The sequence below is a fragment of the Anoplopoma fimbria genome, chromosome 7, assembly GCF_027596085.1.
Source record: "Anoplopoma fimbria isolate UVic2021 breed Golden Eagle Sablefish chromosome 7, Afim_UVic_2022, whole genome shotgun sequence".
In the NCBI taxonomy this organism is placed as follows: Eukaryota; Metazoa; Chordata; class Actinopteri; order Perciformes; family Anoplopomatidae; genus Anoplopoma; species Anoplopoma fimbria.
Window position 1 is genome coordinate 743,920 of NC_072455.1, and position 15,200 is coordinate 759,119.

General features: G+C 39.5%; 2 protein-coding genes across 2 annotated transcripts in view; one reads left to right on the forward strand and one right to left on the reverse strand.

Annotated features, from left to right (window-relative positions):
- Positions 1–938, forward strand: part of LOC129093802 (ceramide-1-phosphate transfer protein-like) — a 2,388-nt gene extending 1,450 nt beyond the window's left edge. Inside the window, exons 4-5 of the mRNA XM_054601925.1 lie at positions 226–534; positions 651–938. Coding sequence (XP_054457900.1) covers positions 226–534; positions 651–879 — 538 coding nt within the window. The 3' untranslated portion in view covers positions 880–938. The remainder of the gene's footprint in view (positions 1–225; positions 535–650) is intronic.
- A 797-nt stretch (positions 939–1,735) lies between these two features.
- LOC129093517 (zinc finger protein 37-like) lies at positions 1,736–9,093 on the reverse strand. The gene is made up of 10 exons (XM_054601559.1): positions 8,780–9,093; positions 7,680–7,766; positions 6,988–7,120; positions 6,742–6,878; positions 6,423–6,664; positions 5,699–5,805; positions 4,971–5,101; positions 4,655–4,893; positions 4,144–4,277; positions 1,736–3,571 (listed from the first exon to the last, which is right to left on the reverse strand). The coding sequence occupies exons 1-10, from the start codon at positions 9,021–9,023 to the stop codon at positions 2,350–2,352; spliced, it is 2,676 nt and encodes an 891-aa protein (XP_054457534.1). The 5' UTR covers positions 9,024–9,093; the 3' UTR covers positions 1,736–2,349.
- Positions 9,094–15,200: the final 6,107 nt, after the last annotated feature.

The following is a 15,200-nucleotide window of genomic DNA, read 5'->3' on the forward strand; positions in this document are numbered from 1 at the left end:
AACAAGGTGAAACAGCTAGCTTAGCTCTGATCTCCCTTCAAAGCTCCGATTTCTACAAAAGGAAACTAGAAGCTACCAGCACCTCAAAGTTTCATTTCTATAGGAAGAAAAACAAGTCACAGAAATAACAAACGAAACGAAATGAAATGGTTTAAACCAAAGTCCAAACTTTAAAATCAGCATAAGAACACACGTGGATCTGATGACATCAAATCTCTCTTTCAGTTTCATGGAGTCTCTCGGGACGATGGTCGGTTTCTTTTCTCAGAAGGTGAAGGCCAAGGTTGTGCTGATACGAGAGCTGTCACTCAAACACAGCGGGGAGGCTCATGGGAAAGCGTATCGTTCTGTTCGATCCATGGTGGAGGCGGAGCTTAAAGCGGGCGTGGTCGACTTCACATGGCGAACAGAGTCGGGCTGCAGGACGCTGCTGCGGCTGCATCGGTCTCTGCTGTGGTTGAAGCTCATGTTGGAGGGATTGACTGAAGGGCCCGACGCCGATGGACGATACAGAACACCTGGAGAGCTGTGCAGGTAGCAATCACGCTAACAGACTGAGGCTTAAGCTAACAGGTCCCAGGTCAATATAGCATGCTAACAGACTGAGGCTAATGCTAACATGTCATGCTAACATCCTTGTCTCCCCTCAGAGACGCCTACAGGGTGGCGTTGGCCCCCCACCACCCCTGGGTGCTCCGTCAGGCTGCAGAGTTAGTCTTCCTCGCCCTTCCGGACCGGCCCTTCTTCCTGCGGCTGGTTTGTGCGCGGACGCAGCAGGAGGCCACGCCCGTCCTGCGAATCATCATCCGCGCCATCGCTAACGTGCACGCGCAAACTGAGCGGATTCTGGCTGAACACAACATGCTGGAGCTTCCCTGAACGCAGCACGGCAAAACCCTGATAGGCCATTTATTTTTATTTTTTAAATCATATTTATTATTAGCGATATTTGGTTCAAAACGACAAAAAATACAGTATAGTATCAAATTTATATATATATGTATATGTATGTTTTTTGCATTGGTGGTGACTGTATGAACGAACTGAGTGCATATTTGAATATGTGTACCTGACTATGGATGGAAAAAAAGACTTCCATTGCTGAACTCTTAACTGAGACAGAGCCTCAGGTTGATGCAGGTGATATGGACTACTCTGTAAAAAAGCGGACTGTTAAATTGACTGAAAAAGCTCTTATGAAAAATATAAAAATGCTATATATATAATATCAATGACTTTATGTGAACAATTTTTTTTTTTTGCAATGAAAGTCGCCTTAATGCGGAACGTGTCAACTTTCATAAAGATGCTGTTTATGTGGAGCCTCAGGACAGCATTTCAAATGTTGAATCCAATGTTTACAGCAAATGCTCAGGTAGAAAAAGTAATGTTGCAAAAAGCAGCAAGTCTACAACATCATCTGCAAAATGACATAAGTATAAATAAATAAATGCAAACGTTCAGGCTGCGGATCAATTAACAATTTTTGTAACCAACAAATGTTGGTACTGATACCAAAATAAATAATTAATTCTTAAAACTGTGGATTACTTTTATATTAAACTATTGGATGAATTCTTCCAGCATTGTTTTTTTTTTTTTTAATAAAAAGTTTTTTAGTACCTTCATTTTGGTACAAACACCAGACACAAAGTATTTCTCCTGTAAAACGTTCTTAAATGTTAATTGTTAAAATACTGAAAAAAAAGGGAAAATAAATGAATCAGCGACCGTGTGAGTAGAAATCTGAGCAGTTTATTAATTACACAGTTTAACCACCAAAGTGTGAAAAAAAGTTTTAATATCGTTTATGTTTAAATCAGCAGGAGAGCGAGTAACGTTAGCAAAACCAGAGCTAACGGCTAACGCATGGAGGTTCCATTTAGCTACAGTATGATGCGTTCAAGCTCTGTAGGACAGAAGGTTATCGTGATGTGTTCACTGTAATCTGTAAAATGTAGTGTTGGTGATGAACTAGAACAAATCCAGATGTTTGAAGATGTTTTCACATTAATATAAAACAGATATTAGAGATGAATTATTATGTTTAACTTCTTAACACTAAACAGATTATAAAACATCATTAAAACTAATAATGACAATAAAAATATAATATTTTGCTTCCTAATCGTTTGAATTGTGTGTTTTTATGTAAATAAGAACTATGGAAGACTTTAACAAAATAAAAAGGAGATAATTTAGACAAAACAAAACGACAAAAACATCCGTATCTGCTGATACTCAGTTTTTTTCTGCTGATTCATGACCCATTCAGCGTGGTTCGATCTGAACAGGAGGGTGTATTTTTGAGTTCCAGTTCTCCGTCGACCTTCGTGACCCCTGAATGGTTCACGGTGCGTTCAGGAGCGTGTCCTCCTCCCCCCCCGCCCCCCCGCGGTGGCTCTTCATGTGCGTCTTCAGACAATGGCTCTGGGTGAAGGCCCGCTCGCAGACGGTGCACTGGTACGGTCTCTCCCCGTTGTGCGTCCTCATGTGGACCGTCAGGTGCTCCTGGCGGGCGCACGGCTTCCCGCAGACGCCGCACACGAACGCCTTGACGCCCAGGTGGCTCCTCACGTGGTTGCTCAGGTGCGTCTTGCGCTTGAAGAAGCGTCCGCACTGCGAGCAGCCGTACGGCGCCTCGCCCGTGTGCACGCGCGTGTGCGCCCTGAGCTCGCCGTTGGACACGAACCCTTTGCCGCAGACGCCGCACGCGAACGGCCGCTCGCCGCTGTGCGTCCGCATGTGAGCCGTGAGGCCGCAGTTGGACAGGAAGGTCTTGCAGCAGACGTGGCAGAGGAACGGACGCTCCCGGACCGTGTGCGTCTTCTCGTGAGACTTCAGCGTGCACGAGAGCTTGAAGCGCTTCCCGCAGACGTCGCAGCCGTAGCGCCGCTCCCCCGAGTGCGTGGCCTTGTGGCGCGTGAGGGAGCGCAGGTCGTACAGAGACTTCCCGCACACGGAGCAGTGGTACCGGTCCCGACCCGTGTGGACCTTCACGTGCGCTCGGAGCTGCGCCCTCAGACCGAAGGCCTTCGGGCAGACGGTGCACCTGTAGGGTTTCTCCTCCACGTGGACCCAGCGGTGGTTACTCAGGCTGGACACGTGAGCGAACGTCTTCCCGCAGACGTCGCACTTAAAGGGCCGGTTCCCCGTGTGGAGCGTGGCGTGGCAGCGGAGGCCGGTGGCGGTGAGGAAGGACTTCCTGCAGGACGAGCACTCATGAGTCTTCTGATATTTTTTAAGGTGTCCCTTTAAGTCGTCCGTGGACTCGAACCGCTGGCCGCAGACGCCGCAGACGCACCGCGGCTCGTCTGCGTGGCTCCAGGCGTGTTTGATCAGACTGCCTCGTGTCCTGTACCAGACGCCACAGACTGCACACGCCGTTTTAACGCTCGGGGTCAACTCCCGCTCCACGGCGGACGCTTTGGCTGCTCGCTTCCTCTTCCTCGTCTGCGGCAGATCGGGTTCCCAGTCGTCGTCTGCGTCTTCATCAGCGGCGTCCTCCGTTTCCTCATCCTGTCGCTGTGACGGGACGTCCGCTCCGTTTCCTCCTTCATGTTGAACGGGGCTGATGTGGAACAAAAAAGTAACAGATTACTTTGAGCAGAAGTATGTGGAGAGCAAGGTAGTTCTCCAATCAGAGGATCGGTGGTTCGATACCCGGCTTCGGCAGTCGATGTGTCCTTGGGCAAGACACTTAACCCCAAGTTGCTCCTGAAGGCCATCGGTGTGGACTGATGATGAATGTTAGTTAGAGTCTGATGGTGGCACCTTGATGGTAGCCTGTCATCAGTGTGTGAATGGGTGAATGATATGTAACATACTACTGACTGTAAGTCGCTTTGGAGAAAAGCGTCTGCTAAATGACTCTAATGTAATGTAATGTAATGTAATGTAATGTACACATGTAGTAAAACACAACATGAAACTCAAGTAGAGAAACTCCACAGACGGTTAGAATTAAAAAACACAGTAATACTACTTCAAACAGGATGCATCAGAGTTAAACCAGCGCTAGAAGAAGTACTTTCAATAGCAAAAAAATACTAAGATGGATTCTAGTATCGGCATTTAAAAAATACTTTTGTAAAAGTACTTTTATGCAGAGTGAATCAGATTCAGGGTTCTTTTTGTATTTACCTTGAGCTGAGTTCGGCTTCTTCACTATTCTTCGTCACAGCAGCCGATGGAGAATCGCTGATGACATCATCACTCGTGACATCATCTCTTCTCTGTGAAAGGTTAAGCTCCTCCTCCTCCTCCTTGTCCCCTGTCTGCAAGAGGTCATAAAAAGAAAATCTAAATATCTTAAAATTTAAAGGACGATAAATTAAAGTGGTCTTAAAGGGACAGTTCACCCTAAAAACAACACTACATATCACATGAGATAAAGACGAACTGTCCCTTTAAGAGAAGAATAGTCAGAGGAGGAAGAAGTATTCAGCTTCTTTATTGTAGTAAAAGTACTAACACAGACTGTGAAAATACTCCACTACAAGTAAAAGTCCTGCATTCAGAACCTGACTGCAGTAAAAAGTCTATAAAGCTAAAGTACTTCATGTAAAAGTATTGACTGATCAGAACAATGTAAAGCTTGCCTGTGTACTGAAACGGAGTACTAGAGTGAAGGTACTAATACTACAGTACTTGCCTTCAGTCTGATGTAGATCAGCGTCTTCTCCCCGGCGGTTCGATTCCTGAGGATCTCCTCTGGCGTCAGCGTCGTCACGGTGATCCTCTGCAGCCGGCGGCTCCGGTCCGACCTGAAGACCTCCAGCGGTTCCGGTCGTCCCTCCAGCTGAGGGAACGTGGACCTCAGCAGGTCCAGGAAGTCCTCCTCCTGGAGTCCTCGGGGACACCTGACCTCCTGGACCGAGGACCTGTCCGGCACTGAAACAGGGAGGACGGGGGTCAGCGGGGGAACAGCGGGTCATCTCGGCATCGAACACACTAAACGTGTGGTTCACCTCTGGAGGTCAGAAGGTCGGAGCGGCCGTCCTCCAGCAGACAGACTCGGAGGACGCGGTGGGTCGGCTCCTCCCCGAGACGCGGTCTGCCACGCCTCCTCTTGTCAGACTGAGCCGAGGGGGAAGACAACCTGGAGGACAACGAGGAGGAGAAGGGTTCACGACCTTTTACCTTTAAGCTCCTCCTACCTGTCTCTGAAAACAGATGATTTATTTAAAGAAATCTGCAAAGAAAATGTCTGTTGTCTATTTATTAAACCTCTGTCTAAATCTATCTTTTTTTATTTATTTATTATTCTTTTATTTATCTTATTTTTATTTTATTTTATATTTATTTATAATTTATTTATTTACTTAATGCTCTTTATCTTATTCGATTTTATTTATTTACTTATTATTTATTTACTTATTATTTATTTACTCATCATTTCTTTACCTTTGTATTTTTTCTTTATCTAATTACTTTTTATCCATTAATTCGTTTTTATTTATTATTTATTTTTTTAATTATCATTTATTTATTTACTTATCATTAATTTATTTTTTCTTATTAAATTGTATTTATTTATTTTTTCTTATTAAATTGTATTTATTTATTTTTTCTTATTCAATTGTATTTATTTATTTTTCCTACGATGTTCTTCACACTTTCTGAGTGAACCCTTCTGACCTTCATATAGATGCTGTGTGTTTTGCTGCTCTGGGATCAGATCTCTCTCCTCAGTTACCTGGTGAAGGTTTCCGTCTCGTCCGCTGACGTCGTTGCCGATCCGGACGGAGAAGCAGCTGATCTCTGCAGAGGACGGAGGTCTTCACTCTGAGGATCCTCTCCGCTCTGAAACACCGGGGTTCAAGCTTAATGTTCATATCTCACATCAACGGTCGGGTTAGATTCTCTACAAAAACATGATTTATCTTTCATGAAATGACCTCTCATTAGAACACAGACCAGAAACTCTGTAAAATGTCTATGAACTATAGACTGTATATGGTTATTTTGAGTTTTGATGGAGAAGCTAAAATGTTAGCATAGCCTAGCACTGGTTGAACCAAACTCCATTCAGAAAACAAGCATTTTAAAGGTTATCTGAGAGACTTAACTTATATTTTATGATATAAAGTTAAGTAATTGGTATCTAATCAATTTGTGTATTCTTAAATTGAATGCAGAATAATGCTATTTTGACATTTTAATGAAAAACATACATGAACATCAGCTAGAGATGTTGACAGAGCAGGTGCACTGTTAGAACCAAACTCCATTCAGAAAACAAGCGTTTTAAAAGTTGTTTGCTTCTCATCTTGAAGATAAAACTAACAAAACATGAAGTCAGACTTTTTACAAATCAGCATCATCACGTTGTTATTTCTGCATATGTTTTATCCAGTTATTGTGATTTATTTACAGCTAACTGTTTATTCTGGGTTCATGCATCAGTAGTAACCTGCTACCTTCAGGCGGATGTAGAGGGCAGAGTTTCCTCCTCCAGAGAGCCGGATGCTCCTGCAGATCTCCTCAGGCGTCAGCGTCTCCACCCTCAGAGGCTGAAGCGTCTTCGTCCGGTCCGACGTGAAGACGTCAAACGGTCTCTGAGCCGCCAGCTGAGGGAACGTGGACCTCAGCAGGTCCAGGAAGTCCTCCTCCTGGAGGCCCCGAGGACACCTCACCTCCTGGACCGGGTACTTCTTAAAAACTGGAGCAGAGAGGAAATTATTTTTCTATTATCGCTGTTGTGAAAAAAAAGAAGCTCTGCTGTCTTTAGAAACCAACCGGTGTTCGAGAGCACGAGGGTCCGAGAGTCCTCCAGGATGCAGACCCTCAGGACCAGAAGGCTCTGTGTGTCACAGCTCCGAGGTCTGCCGGGTCTCCTCCTGTCAGACCGGCCTCTGGGCGAAACTAACCTGCAGCTGATGACAAAGGAAAAGCCTGTTAGATACACATTAAAGCTATCATGCTAAGCTAACTAGCATGCTAACACCATGCTAAGCTAACTAGCGTGCTGCTGCGGTTGGTCACCTGGGTGTGGTTTGGTAATCCGGGTCCTTCAGGTCGTCTCGTCTCCGTCTGGAGCTCGCCGCCGCTCGCCGCTCTTCATCTTCGTCTTCGTCGTTGAACCAGAGGAGGCCGAGGCTCCCAGTGTCGCCCACCGCTGAACGGGGTCAAACCAGAGCTCCCAGTTCAGTTCACCAACAACACTTCAACTCCTCTCACTGTTTCAAACGCTTCAACTGGAGGTTTAAGTGATGGGCAAAGTACTTTTACTGGAGAAGAGTACTTTTACAGTGTGGTCAAAATACTTTTACTGTGTGTTACAAGTACTATTACATTGACATAATGTTTTTACAGAGTGGTACGAGTGCTTTTACTGTAACAGAATATTTCATAGTGTGATAATAGTATTTTTACTGGTACAGAGTATTTGTACAGTGGGGTATTAGTACTTGTACTGTAACAGAATATTGTGTTGTGTTGTATTCGTACTTTTACTGTAACAGAGTATTTTTAGTATGTGGTATTAGTACTTTTCCTGTGAAAGTGTATTTGTACCGTGTGAATATATTTTTTATAGTGCTGACTCAGTACTTTTACTGCAGTAAAGGACCTGAATACTTCCTCCATCACTGGTGAATGTACATTATATTCTTAAGAAGGTTTCCCTACTCCTTGTTATGAAGTACTTTCACTCATACATTAATAAAGTATCTCACCTGACTGATGTGTGATCTTCTCCTCCTCTTCCTCCTCTTCTTCACTCAAAACAACCACCTCGTGACCTTCCTCATCCGGGACCAGAGCTTCGTGTTTTCAACCGAAAGTAAAAGAAAGTCAGACACACATTTAAAAACATGAAAACACGAACGAAGCTTGAATCAGAGTCCTGCTCATTAAATTAGCATATTGATTAGTGGAAAATGGGATTAATTGGTTGAAATTATTAAACTTTATGTGTTGTATTTATGTACTACTAATACTGCAGCATCGCCAGAAAGCAGAGAAACGTTAAATTAGCTGTTTTTTAGACAGAGTTCAACATCCAGCAGTTGTCATAGTTACGTCACCGTATTAGCCGTATTATTATTGTTTATATGTATATGTATTTATGTATATTTATGTGTATATATTTATATATATTTATGTATATATTTATGTATATTTATGTGTATATATATTTATGTATATTTGTGTGTATTTATGTATAGTTATGTATATTTATGTGTATCTATATATTATATATTTGTGTATTTATTATATTTATATATATTATGTATATTTATATATATTTATGTATATATATATATATTTATGTGTATTTATGTATATTTATGTGTATATATTATATATTTATGTATATATATATATTTATGTGTATATATATATTTATGTGTATTTATATATATGTATGTATATATTTATATATATATATATTTATGTGTATATATATATATATATATTTATGTGTATTTATATATATTTATGTATATTTATATATATATATATATATATATATATATATATATAAATATATATATGTATATCTCTATGTGTATTTGTGACCCAGGCTTCCTCCTGACCTCTCCTCTCCAGGGATATACATATATATATATATATATATATATATATATATATATATATATATATATATATATATATATATATATATATATATATATGTATATTCCTCCTGACCTCTCCTCTCCATATGGATATATATATATGTATATATATATATATATCTATATCTATATATATATAGATATATATATGTGTATATACATATATATATATATATATGTATATTCCTCCTGACCTGTCCTCTCCAGGGACACGCGTGGCTGCAGCAGCAGCTCCAGCTGTTTCTTCTGCTTCTCCACCTCCGTCCTCAGCGCCGCCGCCTCCTCCTCGTAGCCGGCCACGGTCCTCTCCACCACGGCCAGGATCTCCTGCGCGGCCGTGGACAGCTTCTCCGACACCACGCCTCTCAGGATGTCCGTCTTAGAGAGCCCGTCCAGCGGCCCGGAGCCTGCGGCGGCCCGCTTCACCCAGTAGAACATGTCCAGCGTCTCCTCCGGGGCTGAGCTCCAGCACAACAACAACAGGAGGCGTGGTTCCGGGTTGTACGTCCGTAAATTATGTCCGGAGAGAAACAAACACAAAAGGGGGAAAGTTCCATTTTAAAACTGAAAAGTACAAAAGTAGAAAGTAGAATGTTTCCCTTTAAGAATAATAATAATAATAATAATGATAATAATAATAATAATAATAATGATAATAATAATAATAATATAATAATAATGATAATAATAATAATAAATAATAATAATGATAATAATAATAATATAATAATAATAATAATAATAATAATAATAATAATACTAATGATAATAATAATGATGATAATAATAATAATGATAATAATAATAATAATGATAATGATAATAATAATAATAATAATAATAATAATAATAATAATATAATAATAATAATAATGATATAATAATAATAATATAATAATAATAATAATAATAATAATAATAATAATAATAATAATAATAATAATAATAATGATAATAATAATAATAATGATAATAATAATAATAATAATAATAATAATAATAATAATAATAATAATGATAATAATAATAATAATAATAATAATAATAATAATAATAATAATGATAATAATAATGATGATAATAATAATAATGATAATAATAATGATAATAATTATGATAATGATAATAATAATAATAATAATAATAATAATAATAATAATAATAATAATAATAATAATAATAATAATAATAATAATAATAATAAGATTGTCGTGTTTTCCATCTTTGTTCCGTGTTTCTAGTCGGACGGTATTTACGCCTGTACCGGCTCAGCAGCATGTCTAAAGCCAACATCCGGGGACTCTACGTCACACATGTCGTCATCACTCACAGGCTTCTCTTACTGTTTGTGGTACTTGTACTGTATATGAGTATTTCTATTGTACTTCTCCTCCACTACATCTAAAATATAAATATTGTAGTTTTTATTCACTTCATATGTCTGATAGCTTTAGTTTAGATTTCACAAAAGCATAAATAAATATATAAGAAAACACATTAAAACTAAATATATTTATTCATTAACAGTTTGAGGAATACTTTTAAAACTTTAAGTACATGCTGCAAATACTTGTATTAGTACCTTTACTAGCGTAAAGTATCTGAGTACTTCTTCCACTGGAATAATTTAATACTTCTAATGTGTATTTTTACAAACGTATATTTGTGTATTTGAACATTGAATCAGAGTAAAGGTGTACCTGTGTTACCTGTGGTATTAGTACTTTTACCTTAACATAGTATTTGTACAGTGTGGTATTAGTACTTTTACCTTAACATAGTATTTGTATAGTGTGGTATTAGTACTTTTACCTTAACATAGTATTTGTACAGTGTGGTATTAGTACTTTTACCTTAACATAGTATTTGTACAGTGTGGTATTAGTACTTTTACCGTAACATAGTATTTGTATAGTGTGGTATTAGTACTTTTACCGTAACATAGTATTTGTACAGTGTGGTATTAGTACTTTTACCGTAACATAGTATTTGTACAGTGTGGTATTAGTACTTTTACATAGTATTTGTACAGTGTGGTATTAGTACTTTTACCGTAACATAGTATTTGTACAGTGTGGTATTAGTACTTTTACCGTAACACGCTGACGTCAAAACGTTCCCCGGCAAGTGGACGCTGCAGGTCCATGCGAGGAACCGCCAGAAAAGAGAAACCACACATCTGCGGCAGATGCGGCAAGCGGTTCTCCTTTAAGTCGGCTCTGGTGAATCACATGAGGCTCCACGCCAAATCCACATTTTCTTCTCTCATCAGTTAAACAAACAGAAAGTAGAACTATGATCCTTCAGGCTCCCTCTTGTGGCTCAAAGGTGAACTGCAGGTAGAAATGTTAAACAGGCCCTATTATGATATTCTCCGGGTGCATATTTTTATCTCCAGTTCCAGTTACAACATGTTTACATGCGTTAATGCTCATAATCCTCCTTGTTGTTCTCATCATTCTGTCCTGCAGCACCTCTTCTCACCCTCTCTCTGAAACGCTCTGTTGTAGCTCCTCCTTCCAGAAAGCAAAGTCTGCTCTGATTGGTCAGCTAGCCCGCTCTGTTGTGATTGGTCAACGTTTCACATTTCAAAAAACTCTCCCTCCAGAGCTTCAGCTCCGTCTCTCTCTTTTGTTGTTTGAGGGCCAAACTAGCCGGAAGGAGTTTTACATCACTTCTGTAACATTATGACTTCATAAAGTTACATTATGACTTCATAAAGTTACATTGTGACCTCATAAAGTTAGATTGTGACCTCATAAAGTTAGATTGTGACCTCATAAAGTTACATTATGACATCATAGAGTTACATTGTGACCTCGTAAAGTTACATTATGACATCATAACGTTACATTGCGAACTCATAAAGTTACATTATGACATAGAGTTACATTATGACCTCATAAAGTTACATTGTGACCTCATAGAGTTACATTGTGACCTCTTAAGTTACATTGTGACCTCATAAATTCACATTTTCTTTTTACTTTTTAGTTACTGACATTGTTTTATTAAATCCAGGACTTTCACCAAATGTAGCTGTTTATGCTGAATGTTGTTGTTTTGTTTACATGTTAAAAAACACAACTGTTGTATTGTTTACTACACAAAGATGTTTATGAAATAAATATTTGATAAATTGTCTCAACATAAAACTGTTCACGTCAAACCAGTGTGTTTTTACATAAAGAAAGAAGAGAAACCCCACGGCTGCTTCTTTAACACTGAATCAAAGACTTCCTGTCAGCATGTTTGATAAAAACTTCCTCCAGTGAAGCTACTACAGTTTTGAGGTACTTGTACTTGATTTATTACCACTTTATGCAGCTTTATACTCTCTGAAAAAAGTAATTTTAATCTGAAAGATCTGCCATTTTGATGAGAATATTCAACCTTTTTCCAAAGCAAAACAACTTGATTGAATTATTTGTTTTAAGTTTTCAATCTCCCATGTTCTTTTAAAATATTATTACTGTCTTTAAGAGTAAAATATACAATAATACTACGTTGTTCATCCATGTTTTGATGTCTCAATGTGGTATTTTGGAGGAATGTATGATAATTTTTCATCAGTTCTCAATTTTGTATTTCTCATTTAAGAAATTAAATTAAAATATCAAATATCAAATGAGCCAAAATTAAATTAAACTAAAATGCTGTTATTTATTAAGAATAAATATATATATAATTATAATAATATATCGTAAAATGAAATTATATTAAATTAGGTAAAATGATTTATATTATAATATATTATTATTAAAAAATAAATAAATACATATTTGAGCAAAGATTAAATGAGCTAAAACTGAAACTAAAGGCTGTTATTAATTTATTAAAGATATATAATATTCAATAATAATAATAATACCCTCTACAGTACATTTAAATGAAAGTATATTAAATAAATTAAAGTAAAGGGTTGTGCGGATTTCTTCATAAACTAATTAAATTAAAATAAGAACTAAGTTAAAATAAAATAAAGGTAATATAAAGGGTCTTGTAAAAAATACTAAAAATAAATACAAATAATTAAAAAGGGCTGTTTAATAAGCAAAATACGGGCAGGAAAAGCAAAAGAAGAACTCAGAACTTTTACTTTCTGCATTTAAAGCACAACTGAAATGGAACGACGGGCTCGTATCCTAGCAACAGCAGCAGTTACTGTTTAAAAGACAAACAAACTGTTTTTCACTTGTTTTTTTACTGCTGAAGAAACTTTTTGAGGACATTTTTGTTGTGAAGAAAAAGACTTTGTCTCCATGTCAAAACTAGAAATGCTGAGACTGTTGGCTGTCAACCCTCAAGTCCATTTACACAAATCAGGTTTGTTCATATTTAATGTTTTACTCAGTGTTTATGTTAATTTTATACGTTTTAGTCGCAGTTTTCAGATAATTTATTTACGCATTTAACGTCAGACTGATTCAAATTTGATCTCATAACACTTGATTTGATTTTAGTGAGGTTCTTTTTTGTTATTTGTGATTTAGAATTTCTTTTTGTGAAATATTGGTGCAATTTTTGTGTTGAATTGTGTCATTGAGTGTCTGACTTTTTTCATTAAGCTGTTAGCTGTGGTTTTGAATGGATTTAGCTAACGTTAGCTAGGTAGCTAACAGAACTCGCAGTGGTTTAACTGAAACACGGTCTTTAGGAGGCTGTAGCTGCTTCAGTTTTACAGCTGGAGGGAGGCGTGGGGCATGGACCAAATCGTGCCGACCGCCGGCATCGCAGACCAGCTCTAGAGATGTAGAATGTCTACATCTCTGTCCGGGAAGGAAACTGGACCAGGTTCGGGAGGTTGACATAACCAACTACAGTTGGGCTCACCTCCAAGCATAACACGGGTTATGGAACCAAACTCCTGGAGAGGGGCTGGACCTGCACCAAAGATCATTTTGGAGTACCCATCTTCTTGGAGTTTCTGGGTGGCATTCTGAAAAGGGCGCCGATTTGGGAATCTATACTTCTGCTGGGGGACTTCAACTCTCAACTCTCTTCAACTCTCATGTGGGTTATGATGGGGGGGATTGAATGAGAGTCAGCACCTCCAAGGCCATGGTCCTCTGTCGGAAAACAGTGGATTGCACCCTCAGGGTTGGGAGTGAGTCACTGCCCAAAGCGAGGGAGTTCAAGTATCTCTGGGTCTTGTTGCCCAGTGAGGATAAAATAAAGTGCGAGATGGACGGGCGGTTCAGAGCTGAGCCAGACAGCAAAGCCCTCGATTTACCAGTCGATCTACGTTCCGACCCTCACCTATGGTCATGAGATAGGGGGAGGAGCTCAGATATCCAGAGGGAGCTCGGAGTAGAGCTGCTGCTCCTTTGTGTTGCAAGGGGACAGCTGAGGTGGTTTGGGCAACTGATCCTGGACGCCTCCCTTTAGAGGTTTTCTGGGCACATCAAACTGGTAAGAGGGCTTGTGGTAGACCCAGAACATGCTGAAGAGATAATTGATTTAGACTGGCCTGGGAATTCCTTGGGGTTCCCCAGGAAGGCTGGAATGCGTTGCTGGGGAGAGGGACGTCTGTATTTTCCATCTTGGTTCAGACGACGAAGCCTCCGTCTATATAGACTGTATAGACACAACTCACAGTCCTACAGCACGTTAGAGCAATGCTACACTCCGTTAGTCTGCTTTGTCCACAAGCCATGGGCGGTCAATAGGGGCACTTTTATTTGCAGCTTGCATATGAGAGAAAAAGACTCAGATCTCCGCTTTCGCACATCGACTCCATTCATAAATACAGCTCTTTTTAAGGCATTGTCATTCTTAAAGTAACGTAACTAAGAAAATGGGGTATTTAACAGATTTTAACGGCAGTGTATTGTGATACTTCTTGAGTAATGGTACGATGTGCAACACTAGATCTCAGTAAGACAATGTGATGATCCCAGAGACATCAGTGTGAAGTCACATTTGTCCATAATGTGCTCCTTGCAGATGTCCAGCAGCTGTTGGTGATTGAAAAATATGTCCCTCCTGAGTTGAGCCCCAGTCTGGACCAGGAGGACCAAGAGCCCCTGCACATAGAAGAGGACCAGGAGGAACTCTGGACCAGTTTGGAGATAGAGCACCTCAGAAGGCTGGAGGAGGTTAAGGTCACCAGGTTCCCATTCACTGCTGTTTCCATGAAGAGTGAAGAAGATGGGGCTTCATCAATGCCAAACGGAGGACAAGAGAAAGGCAGAACCTCCAGCCAGTGGAGGATCAGGACCAGCCACGAACCTGGATCCAGATCATCATGCACAACCCAATACTGATGATGGAAAGGCTTCTGACTCCACTGAGACTGAATTCAGTTATGATTATTGGCAAAAGCCTTTGTCAGATTCTGGATCTGAAGCTGAAGACAGTGACAGCGGTTTGGAGGAGACCAGAGCTGCACATGTCCTGAAATATAGGAAAACCCTTGAAAGGGATGTGGGATGTAACACTGGCAAGAAATCCTTTAGCTTCTTTAAGTGTGGTAAACGGTTTTATTACAAGGGCTTCCTTCAGAGACACAGGATGTGTCATTTTAGAAAAAGGTCTCAAAGCTGTTTTGTTCATAAGAAATGTTTGAGAGTGAAGCGAAAGGCAGATTCACAGAAAAGGGTCCAGACGGGAGAG